The 22,921-nt window shown below is 41.2% G+C and overlaps 1 protein-coding gene across 1 annotated transcript in view; it reads right to left on the bottom strand.

The window, feature by feature from the left end:
* Positions 1–3,794: 3,794 nt before the first annotated feature.
* Positions 3,795–22,921, bottom strand: part of BRF1 (BRF1 general transcription factor IIIB subunit) — a 627,002-nt gene continuing 607,875 nt past the window's right edge. Inside the window, exons 16-18 of the mRNA XM_082242741.1 lie at positions 22,124–22,175; positions 13,893–14,034; positions 3,795–4,120 (exon numbers count right to left, since the gene is read on the bottom strand). Of these exons, the coding sequence (XP_082098867.1) occupies positions 4,083–4,120; positions 13,893–14,034; positions 22,124–22,175 (232 nt within the window). The 3' untranslated portion in view covers positions 3,795–4,082. The remainder of the gene's footprint in view (positions 4,121–13,892; positions 14,035–22,123; positions 22,176–22,921) is intronic.

Raw genomic sequence — 22,921 nt, 5'->3', positions numbered from 1 at the left:
TGTTTAGGGGTTGCCTCCAATCCCTCCAGGTTGGGGAGAATGAGAAACTGGACAGACCGTAAAGCTGGCTTTAAGAGCTACGATTCCCCATTGCATAATCAGTGGGACTTAGCCATCTTTATTAGTGAAGGTCAATGCTTTTAAATTACATATGTAATCTGTAAACCAATTAGATTTTGCAGCCTGTTAATAAAGGAGATCAAATTAATTGATATACTGTAAGTTAGTGCATTTTACACAATGCTTTTCATCTTCTTACATAATGATTTACTGTCATTGACCACCCCACCCCATCCCTGCTAATTTGACTTTAACCCACGTTTTCTGATTATCAGCCTCTTTTTTTTGTACACCTCGAACCGATATCATTCATCTGTTTTTGTTGCTGTGAGAAGCGGGATCTGCTACAAATAAGCCTATAAAGTAAATTTATATTGGAAGACGTGTTTATTAAATGTGACAGGTCACAGGAAGCTTTGCATGACACAAAGTAATTAAAGTCAAGGTTTCTGCAGATCCCGACTGTTTGTGCTGCTTGTGTTCATCGTTGTTGCAGTTATAATAAAGAAGAACTCCAAGCAGTGTAATAATTACCTGTTTGCCATGTTCTTTATGGGTACTTTTTTTTAACATGAAAAGCAGAAGGATAACAGTGAGGTTCCAGCTGCTGTGTGGGAACTAATGTCAGCAGACTTTAGGAATATGCAATTGTCTAGACTGAATGGTTAGCTGCACCACATTGGAAATCTGTTGTAAGCTGAATTCCCGGTTGTAACCTATTTTTTTATGCTCAAACACTACAATTAGAAATTAAATAACAATGCACACAAATGGGGTTGATGTATGAGAAGTGTGCTCTAATAACATTTCTTCTTTCACATAACCAATCAAAATCCATATTTCATTTTCAAATATTTTGAAAGCCAATTGGTTAAAGTGGGCAACCAGACATTTTCCTATGAGCATACCTTTTTGCATTATTCCTATGATGTTTATTTTAACATTCTGTATGCAAGTACCTTTTAGTTGCTAGAAATGTTTCCCTAACAGACTAATGTTTAAGTTGCCTCACATGCAACTTATGTACAAGCATTATAATGCTGCAAATGGAGGTCACCAGGCTGGGTTTCCAAGCTTCCCAAAGGTTGAGGTGGTAAAACAGGGTCAGGTTTTTATTATAAAAGATAAGTGACTCCTGGACAAAACACAGTATGTAAATGGCTGATTTACCATATACTCTAATTTTTTATTACAAATTCCTGCAGATAAAAAACAATTCATACAGGTATGTGTTCAAGATCAACTGGTTTAAAGGATAAGTTCACCTTTGGGAACATGTTACATCCCCCCCCCCCTTTTTAGGGTGGAACATGTAACATGTTTCCGCTCCTGCAGCCTCCCCCCAATCGCATGACAACCCCCCCAGTGACGGCGGGCTGGAGACCTTCTCCCACTGTCAGAATTTGAAGACATTGCAGCAGTGCGTCACGTTATTCATTCTCAGAGTTTTGAGAATGAATGCCTACAAGTTCAGCAGGGTAGCGGTTTGCCCGTACCTCTGATATGGGCAGGCAGTTACTTCAGTCCAGGAAGCTCAATGGACTACGAGAGTGCTCACCAGCATCCATGCAGCTCATCAAGAACTACAAGCTGCGAAGGTGCTGGTGAGCACTCTCCTAGTCTTTTGAGCTTCCTGGACAGAAGTAACTGCCTGCCCATATCAGAGGTACCGGTAAACCGCTACCCTGAAAGTCTGCAAGAGCCAGCCATTGAACCTATGATCTGCAAGAAAATGTGCATGCATTATTTTTTTTATTAAAGGTGAATGCATCCTTTAAGTTCATGAATTTGACTTGCAAACCCCTATACAGCAAAGCTCAGTTAGGAGAGCAGGAACAGCATAATGAACCAGTCATGTGTGCTACACTGCTCATGTGCTTTTGAGGAGCATGCTGACAAGAGGAGAAAGCAGAGTGACAGAGAGATGAGCTCATCAGTGTACTACTTCTCCAGTTACAGGCTGGGGAGGACCAAAGCTGGTTGGGCTGTGTAAAATGTCAGGAGTAAATCAACAGAAATACAAATCCTTTGATGGGTAGAACAACTCTTGCATTTAAGTTGAGTACTTTGCGGTTTGCTTTGAGTTAGTTTTTCATTAGACGTTATCCTATCCCCCAAAACACAATATTCCAAATATAGAGCTCCAGAGGTCAGATCACAAACTATGCGACAATAGTATATAACTTCAATTTTTACTTATTTAAAACACAGTAAAGTTTCCCTTCAACTCCTTCCATACAATGAACGTGCATTGCTGTGGTCCCTGCGAGTTTGGTATTTTATGGCTCCTTCACCTGATGCAGGCGTTTTACATCCACTACCTTGTTTTGAGGTCTGAAGACCAGCTCTAAACATGATTTCTAAAAACATAACCAAACCCAAGAACAAAAATGTAATAAATAATATTGCAGCTTACCAGTCCTTAGAAGTGGCAGCTACATTCGTTTTTTTTTTTTCTAGTCTAAGAAGATTTCAGCAAATACAGAAAATACTCGCTGATCTTGCCAGAAACCTTGTTGCTTCTTGTGAGCTGACCTCCAAGCATAAATTGATGCTTATTTGTGTAAACCACAAATTCCTCCATCTCCCGTAAAATAGAGATGAAAAAGGCAGAAATGTTTGAGGTTCAACCTGGGTGGCATTGGTGGCCCCCTCAATAGATACAATAGAGAAATTACTATAGACACAAAGGGATAATATGTACATTTAATAGTAGGATCACCAGGTGAAAATAGGAGAAAAAAAGCCTGAAATCAATTAATGCATTTAAGGACTGGTAGGCTGCAATATATTACATTTTTGTTTAGGTTGGGATACTCTTGAATTGCTAATCTCTTGCCCTTCATTTCATTGAGCATCATGATATGATTGCAAGCTAGAAGAGTCTAGTATGCATTCATTATAGGGGTTAGCTTTAGGTCCAGAACATCTCATTACTAACTAAGCTTAAACCTACTCTCACCCCCATTCTAAGCTCAATTCCCCGTAATGGAAAGATCTGTATACAGTAAACCCCCGCTCCATCGCGGTTCAGTTTTTGCGGTCCCGGTATATTGCGTTTTTTTTTGTAATGTTATTTTACTATATAAATCATTAAAAATGAAATATTTTTGAGTTTTCCATAGCTCTTGCTATGTCTCTCAGTATCTTTTATGTGTTTAAATGAGTTTATATTGTTTTAAAAATGTGTTAAAAAGACCTTAAAATGCTTTTACACGTACAGTGACAGTAAAATAAACATGCCTACAATGCATTTTAATAGGGTTTTTCTATTTCGCGGATTTTCACTTTTCGCGGCTGGGTCCGGAACGTAACCCCCGCAATGCAGGGGGGTTTACTGTACTTCCCGAATCTAAGGGCTCTGGTCCAGTCATGTGATTGGGTCTCAGCGACAGCTCACTGTAGAGGAGAGACGGTGGACACTGGATGCCCCATAATAGGTCTATGGGGGACGTCACCACACAGGCTTTGCAACTGTTGTCAATGCCTCTCCTCTCCCCTGAAGCCGGCCGCCGGGAAGATCTTGTGACTGGACCAGAGCACCCTTAGATTAGGTAAATATACACATTTCCTTTACAAAGTAGTTAGCATAGGGCTTAACATGAGGGCGGGAGCAGGTTTAAGATTGCATTTTGACCAGACATTAATTTTAGGCTACAGGATCTAGATGAGGTTGACAATTTCTCTTGAGGGAAGCAGATGTGTAACAATACATTGGGTTTTACTCTTGCTTGCTGGGTTTAATTCTAAGAACAAATGTATCAAAAAATTATTACAGCATAATATTATTAAAGAAAAAAAAAAAAATAACAAAAGTTTCAAGTACTATAAACCCAATAAATAGCAGTTATGAGTCAAAGGCCATAGACAAATGACCAAAAGTAACATTCTGTAAAGTCCATTTCATTACAAAACGCCAGCTACTATGTATAATTACGCTGATCACAGAACAGCATTGATACAAGTCCATATATTACAAGATCATTGGAGAACAAACTCCGTAGTTATTCATGTCCCAATGGTCAATAGCCATCGTCGTCATCCAATTCGCAGCCATAATCTGAAATAAAGCAAAATGTTAGGTTTAATATGCTGCAATTTCAAGATGATGAGGAAGAGAAAAAAAAAAAAAAGATAATTGTGTTGCCATGTTAGTCCACGAATTTATGCTCTGATTAATTCTTACGATGCAGTAAACTGACACAGAGACAGAACGACCAGCCAACATTAAGACCTGCGGCTAGCGATGGTTTATGGCGTACCATAAATTTTCAGTTTTTTGTCTTATTGCATTTTGAGCAGCAAATTAGGAGATGGAAAATACATTTAGCTGTTAATAAAGTGGGAGACATTTTCTCATTTATGAAAACGGACCGATAGGATAGCGGCCACGTCAACCTGAGCAAGCAAATTCTACTTTTTATTTTTCTATAGCAAGTTAGTAAAGTACAGCAGTGGCTTCTTTAAACGGGTGTATTTTCCATCATGGTCTCAAAAATTTTAGTTGCTTGGTTGTGTCTGGTTTTGATAGTTTGAGATGCTGACCAAGAACAAGCATACAGATCCGGAAAGTTAGACTTTCTTAAAGCATTTGGTACCCCAATATTTCATATTCCTGATATGTGGCTGCTGTACCATGTACTTGTATGAGAAAGTATCCTGTTCTCTTTGTATAGCTTCCTTTGTGTGAAATCACTGGTGTTCCTGCCAGTCCCATTAAAAACTGAATACACTAAACAGGAGAGTACACCGTGGTCAGTTCTCTAGCTTTGCTGGGAATACCGTGCTCCAATGATCAGATTTGTCCTGACACGCCCCCACTGCACAGCCATTCACTGGGAAGCTCAGTGTGTTCCTGCTTCTCTCCCCCCCCCCCCCCAGCTACTACAGTATGCAGCTGAGAACAGGGGGAATGTGATCATTTATAAAAAAAAAGGGAACAAAGGTATTTATAATATATATATATTTTTTTTTAAACTATACAAAAATGTTTTGCCTATAATTTCTATTTTAAACTGAAAGTGTTGTTTCACAAGGTGATCGTTTACAAATCACTTTAACCTACTCAAAGCTAGTCACCCAAAGAACCAAACATATGGGAGGAGCATGACAGCCAAGCAATTAGTATATTTAACCACTTCTGGACCCAGCCCATTTCTGACACATGTTGTTTACAAGTTAAAATGTGTATTTTTGGCCAGAAAATTACTTATAACCCCCAAATATTATATATATGTTTTTAGCAAAGACTCTGGAAAATAAAATGGCAGTCATAGCAATATTTTTTGTCATGCGGTATTTGCGTAGCGGTCTTTCAAATGCCATGTTTTTGGTAAAAAAAAAATTTCACTGCATTTAAAAAAAACTAAACTGTAAAGTTAGCCCATTTCTTTTTTTTGTATATTGTGAAACATGATGTCACGCAAAGTAAATAGATACCTAACATGTTACGGTTTAAAATTGTGCACAGCCGCGGAATGGCTTTAAAATTTTTTAATGGCTACCAGTTTAGAGTTACAGAGTAGCTCTTTTTTTTAGAATCATTGCTCTTGCTCTGGCGATCGCGGCGATACCTCACATGTGTGGTTTGAACAGCGATTTCAATTGGGGGCACGACTTACGTATGCCTTTTCTTTTTTGCGGGAGCTCACCGCAACGGGGGCGCTTTAAAAATTTTTATTTCTTTCCTATTTATTTTATTACATTTTTTAATTTTAGCACAGTTTTTAAAAAAAAATAAATCTGATCACTTTTATTGCTGTCACAAGCAATGTAAACATCCCTTGTGAAAGTAATGGGCAGTAACAGGTACTCTTTATGGAAATCCCTCCTCTGCACTTCAATGTATTTAAAAAGTCAGAAATCAGCATTTTTGAATACTGATGCTGCAGGCATCACCCAGATACAACCACTTCTAGCCGACGTAGGGCTACGTCAATTCGCAGGAAGTGGTTGAGAGGTCAGCAATAACAGCATTTTACATCATCAGAGCAAAGTTTCTAACCAAAACCTTTTACATTATTTTGGATAGAACGCGGAAAGGTTAGCCTCTGTTGAGAATGTATTGCCATCTGTATTCCTGTTCGGGGGATTTTCCCTCACTTACTGTCAGAATTGGAAACTATAGGAAATCCTTCAAACAGGACATAAACAAAAAAAACCCCACAATATTAGCAGAGTAGATCAGGGTTAGATCTTCGGACAAGGTTTCTATTACTGTTCATGACTTGCTGTATCCTCCGTTTTTTACTTGGACATTGCAGGGACAGTAAAAGTGAGAATCTCTCTAATGTGGTCCCAGACAAATAAAAATCTGATAAAAATGTTATTTTTCCTTCCACTTAAAAAAAATTACTGGAGTTAGGCTTTATGTGAATTGCTTTGTTTTGTTGGGGACACTTTCCAGGTTTCTTTCAAATATGAAAACATTGGCTTTTTAACTTGTTCTCAGTGCCACAAAATACATCATCGTACTCCAGATGCTAAAAAATAAAATACTGAAAGAGATCTGTTCCTTGTAGGACGAGTGTTACTATTTGTACACTATGTGAGGCTGTACTAACACTTATGTTTACATCAAGTTTACAATTAGTTCCATAAGGGAGGAAAACAAATGTATTCTGCCATGTGGAAAGGTGCACTGAAAGTGACATGTCAAACATCTGAACTAACATACAAGCGGAGGTACCCTTATCTGTATACTTGCAAATGGCAATAAGGACACTATGACAAAATATATCTAAGTATTATGTTTTAAGTTCTGTGGTTCATTTGGATGTGCTTGCCACAAATCTGTTAGAGATAACATCCATTGTTAATGCAGATATGATAAAGGAGAAGTATTTTGGCTATACTTCTCCTGGGTATTCTGCACTCCTGTGAGCCGTTTTTAGCCGACAGTGAACTAAATCCCGCTGTCGGGTGACGTCACTGAGCTGGCCCAGGGTCTGGATCAATCCCTGAATCGATCCCTGAACCGCCAGCTGGCTGCTGCTGGGAGTCTGAGCCAGCTGCTCCCGCCCCCTACACAGCCCAGGGATCAGAAGCAGAGAGCCAGTGACTGACAGTCACCAGTAGGTATCAACCGATTATCGGCAAGGCCGATATGCACTTTTCCCGGTATATCGGAATCGGCCCCTGAGGTTACTGATATATTCCAGGAAAGTGCTGTACTGGAGTGATGCCTGCAGCTAGAGGCATCACCCCAGTACCGGCGTCCATAGCCGACGGTCGGCTGTCTTGTAATGACAACCTATGCAGCTGAGAAGCCGCTCGGCTGTCATTACAAGGAGCAGGAGGGGACATCCCCCCATCCCTCCCCTCCCGCCGCCTTCCGCGGCTTGCCCACCGGGAGACCTGGACATCCTACCTTAACGGCGGCCAAAGAGAAGACGCGATCAAAGCCGCATTCGGCTCTGATCGGGTCTCTATGTAAAAACCCGGAAGTGATGTCATGAGTGATATCACTTCCGGGTACTGTCTGGCGTCGAAAATGACAGCATTCAAAACAGCCAAACTTGGCGTTTTGAATGCTTTTAAGTGCAGAGGAGGGGTTTGGGGTCTTCTAGAGACCCCCAAATCCCTCCACAACTGTACCTGTGTAAATTAAAAAAAAAAAATTATAATAAATTTTAAATGTCCGAAAATATCAGCCAATACCGATATCCGATGACTAAAATATCAGTATTGGCACTAAAAAAACAATATCGGTTGATCACTAGTCACCTGCTCTCTGCTTGCTGAAAACTAAGAACTGAGCAAACAGCAGTCTTCAATTGCTCAGTTGTCAATCTTAGAAGGTGCTGGGGACAGATGCAGCATCAGACCAATGCTGCATCCACTAGGCGAATATAACTTTTTTTCTTTTTAAACCCAACTACTCTTTTAATGCTGTGGTAGCAACTCCCGTCACTGTTAAAAAAAATGAATAAGCAATATTGTAAGGGAGCACAGGCATCTGATGCTACCAGTGTCAATTACTGAAGACACTGAAGAGAAGCTGCAGTGCTGGAATGGAGGGAAGGTCCGGTACATGAGCCAATGAAAAGGAAAGTATAATACCTCCTCTTCTCTTGCAAAGACCTTTTGTTTCAGCAGCTTTTAAATTTAACATACAGGGTCATTGTACGGTGAACTAAATGCAGCAAAATACATGTTTGCGTGCCTTCACACAGGTTTTATATACAGCGCATCCTGAAAGTATTCACAGCGCTTAACTTTTTCCACATTTTGTTATGCTACAGCCTTATTCCAAAATGGATTAAATTCTATATTTTCTACAAACAATACCCCTTGATGACAATGTGATAGAAGATTGTATGAAATCTTTGCAAGTTATTTAAAAATAAAAACGAAAAAAATGTATGTACATAAGTATTCACAGCCTTTGCTCAATACTTTGTTGAAGCACCTTTGGCACCAATTACAGCCTCAAGTATTTTTTGAGTATGATGCTACAAGCTAGGCACTCCTATTTTGGGCAGTTTCTCCCATTCTTCTTTGCAGGACCTCTCAAGCTCCATCAGGTTGGATTGGGAGCGTTGGTGCACAGCCATTTTCAGATATCTTCAGAGATGTTCAACCGGGTTTAAGTCTGGGCTTTGGCTGGGCCACTCAAGGACATTCACAGAGTTGTCCCGTAGCCACTCCTTTGCTATCTTGGCTGTGTGCTTAGGATTGTAGTCCTGTTGGAAGATGAACTTTTGCCCCAGTCTGAAGTTGAGAGCGCTCTGGAGCAGGTTTTCATCAAGGATGTCTCTGTATATTGCTGCATTCATCTTTCTCGTGATCCTGACCAGTCTCCCAGTTCCTGCCGCTGAAAAACTTCCCCACAGCATCATGCTGCCACCACCATGCTTCACTGTAGGTATGGTATTGGCCAGGTAATGAGCAGTGCCTGGTTTCCTCCAGATGTGATGCTTGCCATTGTAGCCAAAGAGTTCAATCTTTGTTTCATCAAAACAGAGAATTTTGTTTCTCATGATCTGGAAGTCCTTCGGGTGCCTTTTGGCAAAATCCAGGCAGGCTCTCATGTGCCTTTCAATGAGGAGTGGCTTCTGTCTGGCCACTCTACCATACAGGTTTGATTGGTGGAGTGCTGCAGAGCTGGTTGTTCTTCTGGAAGGTTCTCCTCTCTCCACAGAGAAACACTGTAACTCTGTCAGAGTGCCCACTTTGTCACCTCCCAGACTAAGGCCCTACTCCCCCGATTGCTCAGTTTTGGCCTGGACAGCCTGCTCTAGGAAGAGTTCTGGTGGCTCCAAACTTCTTCCATTTACAGATGATGGAGGCCACTGTGCTCATTGGGACCTTCAATGTTGCATACATTTTTCTGTACCCTTCCCCAGATCTGTGCCTCAATAGAATCCTGTCTCTGAGGTCTACAGACAGTTCCTTGGGACTTCATAAATTTGCAAAGATTTTAAACAAACATCTTTCACATTGTCATTATGGGGTATTGTTTGCAGAATTTTGAGGAAAATAATGAATTTAACCCATTTTGGAATAAGGCTGTAACGTAACAAAATGTGGAGAAAGTGAAGCGCTGTGAATACTTTCCGGTTCCACTGTACATTGCTGCATACAGTATCTGTGTACCCAACAAAAATTATCCCTAAACTGACAAAGTTAAATCCTGTTCTTGGACAATATCAGTTGCCTTTCCACTGTGAAAGGATCAAGGTGTTGGTGCGTCCTTTGTGACTATATAAATGCTGGGATATGTTCCTGACTTTTATTAGAACTTTAGAATTGAATTGGAGAAGATACAAAATGTCTTCAACATTCTAGAACAAGCCCAGTTATTTGTAACTATTACTTGATATACCATGACTTGGATGAATAAAAACCTTTATAGACAAGGTAAACAAAACATTTCCAATACACGGTCCAATCCCAAGTGTGTGTGTGCCCTTCAGGTTAATACTCTGAAATTATTGCAAGGCAGTACTGGATTTCTGTGAATTTTAAGCTAACTTGCTTTTTTATTTCTTGTACATCCACAGTAAATAGGGAAATTGAATTACCCAGCCAACGCTTTACAAGATGTACCGTTATTTATTGCAAAATAATATAACCCTCCTTGGAAAGACGTGTAAAAATTACAAATTGCCTTCAAGAAATTATAAGGGGGAAAAAAGCTAAAAGCAATTGTTTTTTCCAGCAATGCATAAAAAGGTCGCCGCAAAGCAGCAAGAGGTTGGCTCAAACATTCCTATAAATGAGGCATTATGTTGTAGAGTGTTATTAGTCACCAGCACACCAACAAGCTAGGTTTAAAGTGTAAAGCTCTTTATTCTTATATGGTCACATAGAAAAGCAATGTTTGGGGACCATGCAAGGACCCTTTTTCAGACATGCATGAACATGCCTAGGGTTTACTTTTCTATGTATATCCCTCCCTTCTAGATTGTAAGCTCTAATGAGCAGGACCCTCTGATTCCTCCTGTATTGAATTGCAAATGTACTGATTGCCCTAACGTTGTAAAGAGCTGTACAAACTGTTGGCGGCTATATACAGTGGGTACAGAAAGTATTCAGACCCCCTTAAATGTTTCACTCTTTGTTATATTGCAGCCATTTGCTAAAATCATTTAGGTTCATTCTTCTTCCTCATGAATGTACACATAGCACCCCATACTGACAGAAAAACACAGAATTGTTGACATTGTTGCAGATTTATTAAAAAAGAAAAACTGAAATATCACATGGTCCTAAGTATTCAGACCCTTTGCTGTGACACTCATATATTTAACTCAGGTGCTTTCCATTTCTTCTGATCATCCTTGAGATGGTTCTACACCTTCATTTGAGTCCAGCTGTGTTTGATTATACTGATTGGACTTGATTAGGAAAGCCACACACCTGTCTATATAAGACCTTCCAGATCACAATGCATGTCAGCGAAAATGAGAATCATGAGGTCAAAGGAACTGCCTGAAGTGCTCAGAGACAGAATTGTGGCAAGGCACAGATCTGGCCAAGGTTACAAAAAGATTTCTGCTGCACTTAAGGTTCCTAAGAGCACAGTGGTCTCCATAATCCTCAAATGGAAGACGTTTGGGACGACCAGAACCCTTTCTAGAGCTGGCCGTCCGGCCAAACTGAGCTATGGGGGGAGAAGAGCCTTGGTGAGAGAGGTAAAGAAGAACCCAAAGATCACTGTGGCTGAGCTCCAGAGATGCAGTCAGGAGATGGGAGAAAGTTGTAGAAAGTCAACCATCACTGCAGCCCTCCACAAGTTGGGGCTTTATGGCAGAGTGGCCCGACGGAAGCCTCTCCTCAGTGTAAGACACATGAAAGCCCGCATGGAGTTTGCAAAAAAACACCTGAGGACTCCAAGATGGTGAGAAATAAGATTCTCTGGTCTGATGAGACCAAAATAGAACTTTTTGGCCTTAATTCTAAGCGGTATGTGTGGAGAAAACCAGGCACTGCTCATCACCTGTCCAATAGAGTCCCAACAGTGAAGCATGGTGGTGGCAGCATCATGCTGTGGGGGTGTTTTTCAGCTGCAGGGACAGGACGTCTGGTTGCAATCGAGGGAAAGATGAATGCGGCCAAGTACAGGGATATCCTGGACAAAAACCTTCTCCAGAGTGCTCTGGACCTCAGACTGGGCCGAAGGTTTACCTTCCAACAAGACAATGACCCTAAGCACACAGCTAAAATAACGAAGGAGTGGCTTCACAACAACTCCGTGACTGTTCTTGAATGGCCCAGCCAGAGCCCTGACTTAAACCCAATTGAGCATCTCTGGAGAGACCTAAAAATGGCTGTCCACCAACGTTTACCATCCAACCTGACAGAACTGGAGAGGATCTGCAAGGAGGAATGGCAGAGGATCCCCAAATCCAGGTGTGAAAGACTTGTTGCATCTTTCCCAAAAAGACTCCTGGCTGTATTAGATCAAAAGGGGGCTTCTACTAAATACTGAGCAAAGGGTCTGAATACTTAGGACCATGTGATATTTCAGTTTTTCTTTTTTAATAAATCTGCAACAATGTCAACAATTCTGTGTTTTTCTGTCAATATGGGGTGCTATGTGTACATTCATGAGGAAGAAGAATGAACCTAAATGATTTTAGCAAATGGCTGCAATATAACAAAGAGTGAAAAATTTAAGGGGGTCTGAATACTTTCCGTACCCACTGTAAATCCTGTATTGTATTAATATTAATGTGATCATACAAGAATAAAGAGCTTAGTGCTTTGAAATTAACTGTGTGCTGGCGATTTATCTTATCCATGTTGCATACTGTGACCAGTTGGGAGTTGTTGCAGCACCATTTTAACCACATGGTCGATTCCCATATGGTGTACGAAAGGAATATACTTCATGTTTATTGGTGTTTTGGGATCTTTTTTTAAGGCTCAGATCAAATTACATTTCCATTTTATTTTGGGTCACCTGATACTCTGATCTAGAAAGGCCACATACATATAGACAGATTTGGATATTTGATACAGGTATTAAATGTCCATATCATCTGGGATCAATTAAAGCAGTTGTACAAAACCTGCATAAACCTGGGAAAGGGGCTTACTTACAGCTTTATTGTTTGCAAGGATATATCTTAACTTTGAAGATCAGTAGCAACACAGGCTGAACATAGGGTTGGCACCTCATCCCTTTAAAACCGGACACATATTAATTACACAGGTTCTGGGGCTAATTGAATGCAGTTAAGGCACTAAGCTCTCGTTCACATTGAACGTAGCTTTGAAATTGCGCGACTTCATCTGAACGCGTACGATTTCAAAACCGCATTTCAGTCAGACTTCAAAGACATCTGTGTCGGTTCATGCATAGAGGTCTATTGAAGTCATCCCCAAAGTCGCCAAAAGTAGTGCAGGAACTACTGGTGCAGCGCAAGTCGATTGGGACGGTGCCATTGCCGGCAATAGGCTGCGATTTTTCCTGCGATTTGACCGGTCAAATCACGCCGGGGCTAAATGAATTTAATTAACACATTAATCAGCAACAGAACCTGTGTAATTATGTGTTCAGTTTTAAAGGGATGAGGTGGCAACCCTAGCTGATCATGATCTGAGACTGCTTTACCCAACCATAGCTGACCACTTCAGAAAAACAAATCAAGTAGACCCTAGCTTTTTTGTGCAAGTTACAAAAGGTGTGTAAATGCTAAAATAAAAGTGAAGCTTGCAATCTTACTTTGAACTTAGGAGGATGGAGTAGCTAAAGCTTCAACGTATTACCATACAGAAAAGAAAGTTACTTTTGTCATTTCAGCCATACCGGTAGTTAATGCCAACAATAACAAACTAAAGAGCATGTCACAGACTTAAATGACTGTTCTATGTTTGATGTTGGTCACTAAACTCCACTGTAGTGATGCCAATCTCTCTGATCTGTTATCACATGTATTTGTGTAGCCTTTTTTTTTAAGCGTAAACTGCCATGCAAAGCGATGTATCATTGAAAAAGACTTTAATAAAAATTGTTAATTATAAGAAATAAAAAAAATAAAAGTGAAGCTCATGTTAATCCAAGAGGCTAGCCACATGCAGTTTAATGAAAGCAAGCTGTGTGACTGATCCGAGAAAGCTGTGTAAGGATTGAGTAGTTATGTGCGCCCTCAATAAACATATAGTGAACAAATAGTGCACAATGAAGCTTAGCTTTGGTTCCTCCTTAGAAATGTTAATGATGGGACTATCTGCTTTTGTCTGTCAAGTCAGGAAAATATTTGATGCGAGTATCAGCGTAGCGCAAGTTGTTTGCAGAAGAACAGAGGTCCCACTTCTCTGCCCACTAATGGGTACTAATAAATGTTATTATGAAGGTAAGAGATTTTTAAGCCAGTACTTACCGTTTCCCCCCAATAACTCAAGTGCACTTACGCAGTGCTCCTCCTCTTCTTCCTCCTCCTCCTCTTCATCCTCATGGTTGTATGCGACTGGCCCAGTCTCCACCACTACATTAGCCTGACTCTCATTGATCCCGGTAGGTTGCTGGAGAAATAAAAAAGCACAGTTTTCACACAACAGATATAGGGTTAGGATAACCTCTGCAGACCTTATCTCTCAGCTAATGAAGATTTACTGCCAAGTCAAAACTAAACGGATCATGTGCCACCACACTGGATGAGGTCACATAAAAGACAGCATCTGATGAATTATGGCTTGTTTACTGAATAAGCAACATACAAGATCAACCATACACTCTAGCTCAGAATTTTTGTATGAAAACTGATTGCATCAAGGTCATTTTAGATGAACCTGTTTCAGCTACTGCCACAAATTTTCAATTAATGAATGACCTCTAACAAAATTAGGGAAGATTATTGAACTGAAGTTCCTTCCCATAGGAAGATAAGTATAAAGTCCATAGCAGCCAATCAGATTCTTCCGTTCATTCTACACTGCCAATCAGATGGGTCTGTTCATTCTACACTGTACTGTAGGACAGCCTAAAATCTGTCTGGGTGCTGTAAGCAGAAGTTTTCCCTTTTGGACAATTTTCTGTTTATTAGGTTCAATGTTTAGCAGTTAGAGTGAATGTGTACCATACTTTCTGTTCAGATCTGCTTGGGAATTTTAGTATATTCAGAAACAACAGATTCTAAAGCACACAAATTGAACTTGGTAACCAGTACTGCTAGGGAAAAAAATCCTTTAAAATGTGAAATGAAGGAAAAAAATCCAAGTAATTATTTTCTTCTGATCTCAGAAGGGACAGTGTTCTGCACCCATAGGGGTTAAGTATTCAAAGTCTTCTTACAGAACCAATCCAAAAATGGGATTAAGTGTCACCAGTGCAAACTTTGTTCCTTGGGACGCTTCATGCTGAGAATTTCCATCTAGCATTTGAGTGGTGTGGAACCAAGCATAAGCTGCTCATTGACTCGTGGAGACTGCAGGAGTAAAGAAATCACCTAATTAAAATGTGACCTCTTCCTAATTATCCTGCCCATCTCCATCCTGCTGCACATCTAAAACTGTGCCATTTTTGTAATGAGCAAGAATAAAAGTCATAATGCTTGTCCCTAGGCAGTGTATTGAGCAGTTTGACAAGTTTAATACTTTTTATATCATTGTCATTCTGTTCAAAATGCTAAACACTGGAGTTATATAATCATCCTTTAGCTCTGGCAGAAATAAGGCAATTAATCAATCTGCTGCAGAAGCTTCGAAAAAGGACAGTAAATTTAAGTGCCTTGGGGTGGGCTAAGCAAGTGTTATCTGTGCTTGCTATATATTTGACACGGGATTAATTTCTTATTGTTTGCACAGTCTACCTATTTGTATAGAGCCCTCACTACCATGCAAATAAAAAAGGAAAAAAATAATTAGGACAACAACTTCCAGATTGCATAGTGTGATGTCCCCCATCCTTCCAGTCAGATCCTAGGAACTATGAAAATCCTAAATCTTGTGAGAGGACTTTTCAGCACAGGCCATGAGCATCTTCTAAAATGTGGGATCTCCCATGTACCCAGGATCTGGTCACAAGGATTTTGATATCATCCCTGCCTTCCTACTGCCAGCAGAAGGTAAATATATTTATTAACTTTTTTCCACTGTTTTTTTGTTCAATATTTTAATGCAGTGTGTGGCATAAGGCCCTGAAGCGGACATTGGTTTTTCTCTAACATGCACTGAAATGATTGCTATAATTTTATTACAGGTACATGTCTACAGCGCTGTCAATTTATGCAGTTCTTTACATATTTATTATACATTTACATCAGTCCCTAACTCACATTCATACATACACATACTAGGACCAATTTAGACAGGAGCCAATTAACCTACCAGCATGTCTTTGGAGTGTGGGAGGAAACCGGAGCACACCCACACAGGCACAGAGAGAACATATGGCACTTTTCCACTGCAAGTACCGGCTCGGCTCCACTCGGCCCTGCTTGGCTCGGTTTTGTTTTCCACTGCATGGTACTGCATGGTACAGTGTTGGAAAGGTTTGGTACGGTTTGCTTTTCCACTAAAGTAGTAAGTGGGTGGGATAACAACGATTCTCTGACCAATCAGTGGCTAGTAGTGACAAACAGTCAAGGCTGCATGCAAAGGATTGTGGGATATGGTACCGGTACGGCCCTCTTGGAACCACAACTGAGGTGGTGCTGTTTAAGCGAGCCGTACCGTTCGGTTCCATGTAGTGGAAAAGCGCTGCCGTACCGTACCGTACCGTTCCAACACCATGCCATGCGGTACCAGCAGTGGAAAAGCGCAAAAGCGAGCCGAACAGTTCGGTTCAATGCAGTGGAAAAGCGCCAATAGAAAGGCATATACCTATTTGTCATTCTTTTGTCTTCTTTCATCTATAATGTTGCATTGGTTCATTCTTGATATACTTGCCTAAATATACTTTGTATACCCATTGATTTTGCTATATTTATTCCTCAATAGACAGACATACCCTATGCTACTTCCCCGAAGAAGGAAATTAATTTTCCGAAACATGTTGGGCTTAATGGTACCGAAATGCTACCCTCATGGCTTCACCCCTGCCTGTTAGCGTATCTGGTAAAACCATGCTATAGCACAGATGACTGACCATAGCGGTATACTTATGTCTGTATTTTATACTTTATGTTTTGTCTGACTGCTTTTTTAAAGATGTATAAATAACATTTTTTGACTACTTTTATAAACTGCTTTGCGTGTCGGCTGTATTTAAACCCCACGGAATTGGGACCACCATTTTCCTGTTCTATAGGCACAGGGAGAACATGCAAACTCCATGCAGGTAGGTACCCAGGTTGGGATTTGAACCACGACCCTAGTGCTGCTAGCTGGAAATACTAACCACTGTGCTGCCCATATAATGTACAGCCATGGCCAAAAGTTTTCAGAATGACACAAATATTAACCATTTTCTTACTGAGTACTTACACCCCATTCCTGAGCAGATCAGCTTTTAGCGCTCCCACACTTTGAATGACAATTGCGTGGTCATGCAACACTGTACCTAAATTCATTTTTTTAATAATCTTTTTTACACAAATAGAGCTTTCTTTTGGTGGTATTTAATTACCACTGTTTTTTTTTATTTTTTTCTGAACAAAAAAAGACCGAAAATTTTGAAAAACAAACAAAACCTTTTTCATATTTTGTTACAAAACTTTGCAAAAAGGTAATTTTTCTCCTTCACCGATGGGCACTGATAGGCTGCACTGATGGGCTCTGATAGGTGGCACTGATGAGGCAGCACTGGTGTGCACTGATCAGGAGGCACTTATAGGCTGCACAGAGAGGCAGCACTGGCGGGCTCTGATAGATGGCAATGGTGGGCACTGATTAGCAGCACTGGTGGGCACTAAGTGGACCAATGTCCCTCTAACAGAAGCCAGTTAATGACTTTCTTCTTTTCTTCACACTGATTGCACGAAGAAAATAAAAAGCAGGTAACCGGCTTCTGTTTACATCCGTTATCACGTGGTAAAGGGCCCGCTGTGATTGCCAATTTAAACTTCTCTGTGATCAGCCAAGTCCCAAGGACTCAAAGATCACAGAGGGCGCGTGAGGCGGTGCATGAACAGTAGGACATCTATGTAGGCCACCCAGCATTTTAAGCCCATGCTGTAGCTGTCTTTTGGCTATAGCGTGGGCGCCAAGTGGTTAATTTTCACAAAGTCTGCTGCTTCAGCGTTTTTAGATCTTTTTGTCAGATGTTACTATAGTATACCGAAGTATAATTACAAGCATTTCATAAGTGTCAAAGGCTTTTATTGACAATTACATCAAGCTTATGCAGAGTCAATATTTGCAGTGTTGACCCTTCTTTTTCAAGACATCTGCAATTCACCCTGGCATGCTGTCAATCAACTTTCTGGGCCACAATCCTGACTGATGGCAGCCCATTCTTGCATAATCAATGCTTGTGTTTTTTGTTTTTTTTTCATTCGCCTCTTGAGGATTGACTACAAGTTCTCAATAGGATTAAGGTCTGGGAAATTTCCTGGCCATGGACCCAAAATTTTGATGTTCTGTTCCCCAAGACACTTAGTTATCACTTTGGCCTTATGGCAAGGTGCTCCATCATGCTGGAAAAGGCATTGTTCACCAAGAAGTTGCTCTCGGCGGATGTTTTTGTACCATTCTTTATTCATGGCTGTGTTCTAAGGCAAAATTGTGAGTCAGCCCACTTGCTTGGCTGAGAAGCAACCTCTCACATGAATGGTCTCAGGATGCTTTACGGTTGGCATGACAAAGGACTGATGGTAGCACTCACATTTTCTTCTCAGTACAAGGTTTTTTTTCTGGATGCCCCAAACAATCAGAAAGGGGATTCATCAGAGAAAATGACTTTACCCCAGTCCTCAGCAGTACAATCCCTGTACCCTTTGTAGAATATCAGTCTGTACCTGATGTTTTTCTTGGAAAAAAGTGGCTTCCTTGCTGCCTTTCTTGTCACCAGGCCATCCTCCAAAAGTCTTCGCCTCACTGTGCACTGGTGGTGCCCCAATCCCACAGCTGAATCAACTGTAAGAGATGGTCCTGGCGCTTGCTGGACTTTTTTGGGTGCCCTAAAGCCTTCTTTACAAATGCAGTGGAAATGTTTTTTTATGGGATTGAGTTCATTTGCATGGCAAAGAGAGACTTGCAATTAACCACTTCCCGCCCGCCCTATTACAGATTGACGGCGGGAATGTGGTTGAGTTATCCTGACCGGACGTCATATGACGGCGGCAGGATAACACAGCTCTGGGCGCCCCCCGGGGGCGCGCAGAGCGGCGATCGGTGATGCGAGGTGTCAGTCTGACACCCTGCATCTCCGATCTCGGTAAAGAGCCTCTGACGGAGGCTCTTTACCATGTGATCAGCCGTGTCCAATCACGGCTGGTCACATAGTAAATAGGAACAGCCGTTGATCGGCTTTCCTTAGTTCGTGCCTGACAGGCACGAGTAAAGGAGCGCCGATCGGCGGCTCCCCTGACAGGGGGGGGGGGTCGGCACTGGTAATCAGATCATTGATTACCAGTGCAGACCCTCGGGGGGGGATGCCACTAGATCCACCAGGGATGCCCACTATGACCCCAGGGATGCCCACTATGACCCCAGGGATGCCCACTATGGCCACCAGGGATGGCAATCAGGGCTCAGGGAGCCCCCCATTGCCCTCCCCATCAGTGATGCCCACCAGTGTCCTCCCTATCAGTGCTGCCCACAAGTGCCCATCACTGCCATCCTTTAGTGTCGCCCACCAGTGCCCATTATTGCCCACCAGTGCCGCCTATCAGTGCCCATTAGTGCCCATCAGTGCCGCCTGTCAGTGCCGATCAGTGCCGCCCATCAGTGCCCATCAGTGCCCACCAGTGCCGCCTATCAGTGCCCATTAGTGCCCGTCAGTGCCACCTATCAATGCCCGTCAGTGCCACCTATCAGTGTCCATCAATGCCGCCTATCAGTGCCCAGCAGTGCCGCCTATCAGTGCCCACCAATGCTGCATATCTGTGCTACCTATCAGTGCCACATATCAGTGCCTATCAGTGCCGCATATCAGTGCCGCCTATCAGTGCCACCTATCAGTGCCACCCCATCAGTGCCACCCCATCAGTGCCACCCCATCAGTGCCTCCTCATCAGTGCCTGTCAGTGCAGTCTCATCAGTGCTCATCAGTGCAGGAAAAAAATTATTTATTTACAAAATTGTATAACATAAACAAAATTTTTTTTTTTTTTTTTTAAACTTTTCGGTCTTTTTTTATTTGTTTAGCAAAAAGTAAAAATCGCAGAGGTGATCAAATACCACCAAAAGAAAGCTCTATTTGTGGGGGGAAAATGACATAAATTTGGTGAAGGTACAGTGTTGCATGACCGCGCAATTGTCATTCAAAATGCAACAGCGCTAAAAGGGGAAAATTGGCCTGGGCGGGAAGGGAGGGAAGTGCCCTGTATTAAAGTGGTTAATTGCAATTCATCTGATCACTTTTCAGAACATTCTGGAGTATATGCAAATTGCCATCATAAAAACTGAGGTAGCAGACTTTGGGAAAATGTATTATTTGTGACATTCTAAAAACTTTTGACCACGGCTGTAGTTCTGAGCTTCCCACAGTCACCAGCTCTTGTTTTTCCTCATTTTCTTGAGAAAGTTTGTAGTTGGTAACTGTCGGTTAACACAGAAATAATGATAGATGATGCCCAAGGTGTCTAAATTTCTCCTAGCATTCAGATTCTGCCTGCCATAGTATTACTGCTGTAAAGGGAAGAATATAGATACTGTAAGGCAGTGGTCCTTAACTCCGGTCCTCAGGGCCCACTAACAGACCAGGTTTGCAAGATAACTAAATTACATCACAGGTGATCTCATGTGCTGCTCAGTGATTGCAGTACTCTAGTCTGCATCTCCCCAGGATAATACTTAAAATCTGGCCTGTTTGTGGGCCCCGAGGACCAGAGTTGAGGACCACTGCTGTAAGGTACACAGAGAACAGAAAAAGAAGAAAAACATACTTGAACATTAACATATACCCATTACATTCACTACATCTTTATGTGCCCTCCTAAGGAAGGAAATAAGGACATGACTTTTATTATTTTAACTGTGCCACTGCTCAAAAACCCTAACATAAAAATGTAGAAAAATTTTAATTAAATCTGTCAATATTTCTGTATATTTGTGAGATATAGCTAACAAGTGTCACCTCCGTTCCTCTTGATTCTGAACAAAAAATTAAGGGCAAACAATTTGAAGAAACAATTTATAAATAATTTCTGGAGACTACAGAGGTTTGGGTGTTATGCAATGCTGCTTTAGATTTTTATTTTAATCCTTTGGAATTTTTTGAATCTTTGCCCAAATATGACCTAGGATGTGATCTTTGTTCACAGAAGTCCTAAAACTAGATTAGGAGAGCCCAATTAAAAGGTCATAATCATGTTAAAGGGGGTGTGGGCACTCTGAACTGAAAAGTAGGAGCCCCAGATTATTGAAAAAGCCAAGGTAAGAGGCACTCATTGGAATTGCATAGAAATTTTTTCCTGCTTTACTTAGACCAGTAGTCTCTAAACTGCGGCCTGAGGCAGCCCTTTGCTAGCCTTTATCTGGCTCATGGGGCACTATTCTACTCACTAACACCAACAGTGAGGCTTAATTCCTGTCACTGACACTAATGATGGGGCACTTTTCTTTCCACTAATATTAATGATGGGGCACTATTCCTTCCACTAATATCCATGATTGGGCGCTATTCTTTCCACTAATATCAGTGATGGGGCACTATTCCTTCCATTATTATCAATGATGGGGCGCTATTTCTCCCACTGAGACCAATGATGGGGCACTATTCCTCCCACTGATACCAATGATGGGGTACTACAACTCCTCCTACTGACGACCACCCCTGAGGTCTTGTTTATCCTCACTGATGCTGGGCCTGGGGGAATTTTCTACCCCACTGGCCACAGTCCAGCCTCACTAAAGTCTGAAGGACAGTAAATTGGCCCTTTGTTTGAAAAGTTTGGAGACCCCTTACTTAGACCAACATTTCAGTGTATAACTGATTGTGGGATGCACTCCACTGAAACATCAATTTAAAGCTAGAAGTACATTTGTTTCCTAAGCCCCATGATGGTTTTATATATATATATACACACATACACACACAACTTCTTCTGTTTTTTATACAACAAATGTGAAGTTTTAAGGTGCATAATTCTGTACTGTGCATAAATTCAATCCTGAATGTCATATCTTGCTGTAAGCATCTGTCACTAGAACAAGCAGTTATGGGTTCTTTCAGTACTGCCAGACTAATCAAACAGCGGGTATTCTTCATAACTGACCTGAGACTGGCATCTGTGTATCCATATGTGAAATCTTTCACCACGGGGGGTTATATGCTGGTCTCCCATCGGTATGGATATATGTGAAAATGCAGCTATCCTCCGAGAAAGCCCTAATTCCTTAATAAAAGTTGTCGATTGATTTGTACAGATGGCATTTTGATACAATCTATGCCCCGCTAACTGTAAACAGATATCCGACAGGATTTCACAAACAAGTCATGACTGTCTTTTATTGTGAAGCTGCAACGTACACTGACCTTTTTGGTAGTAAAATGCAATCTGACAGTTACCTGTTCCATTGCTGCCTTCTTAGATGGTTGCGTAGAAACTAGAGGTCTCATTCTGAAAGACAAAATAGAAAGTGATTAACAGCAGGCTTAAAATTAATAAAAGATGAAGGAGCACGAGGGGTTCTACAGTTTCATGAGCACAGATTTTTGTCAGTAAATGTTTTCTTACAGCAACACACAGTGTCACCACATCAGCAGGATAAAGTGCAATTTCCTGCAAAACACACAGTTACAGATTGCAGAGATTTGCAATTTAAATACTTAAAGTATAACTGTGTCCGGTGCTGGCTCCCAGAGCATATGTTATAATAATTTCAAGTATTACACAGCCTGCTATCACATTTTGGCACACTTACCCCCAAGCATTATCTCCAGCAATGCAAAGTATGCCTTTCCCATCACTGCCATTTTCTCCCTGGCTCCTTATAGGAACCAAAGTATTTTGTCTTCTGTTGTTGGTTGGCCATGGGTGACAGAACTCCTGCGCATGTATGTTATATCGCCTTGGCATCCAGATGTTACAAACATCAGGAATAGGCAGGGATTGAACGCTGTGCTGCGCATGTGCCAAAGTCATTGTTCAATTTTTATGATGATTATTATCAGGAAGAAAAAGAGGAAATTACATACTGTATGTAGCCTATTTTGTCCTAAAACTGCACCTATTTACAATTATTCAAAGTCTAAACTCAGTTCCGAATTTAAGTTATTGTAAAGTCTTGTGTTTTTTTTTTTTTTTTAATAACAAACATGTTATACTTACCTCCTCTGTGCAGTTGATTTTGCACAGGGCAGCTC

Source organism: Pelophylax lessonae, assembly GCF_965119305.1.
Source record: "Pelophylax lessonae genome assembly, chromosome: 13".
Taxonomy (NCBI): domain Eukaryota; kingdom Metazoa; phylum Chordata; class Amphibia; order Anura; family Ranidae; genus Pelophylax; species Pelophylax lessonae.
This window is presented reverse-complemented; position numbering and strand designations above follow the sequence as displayed.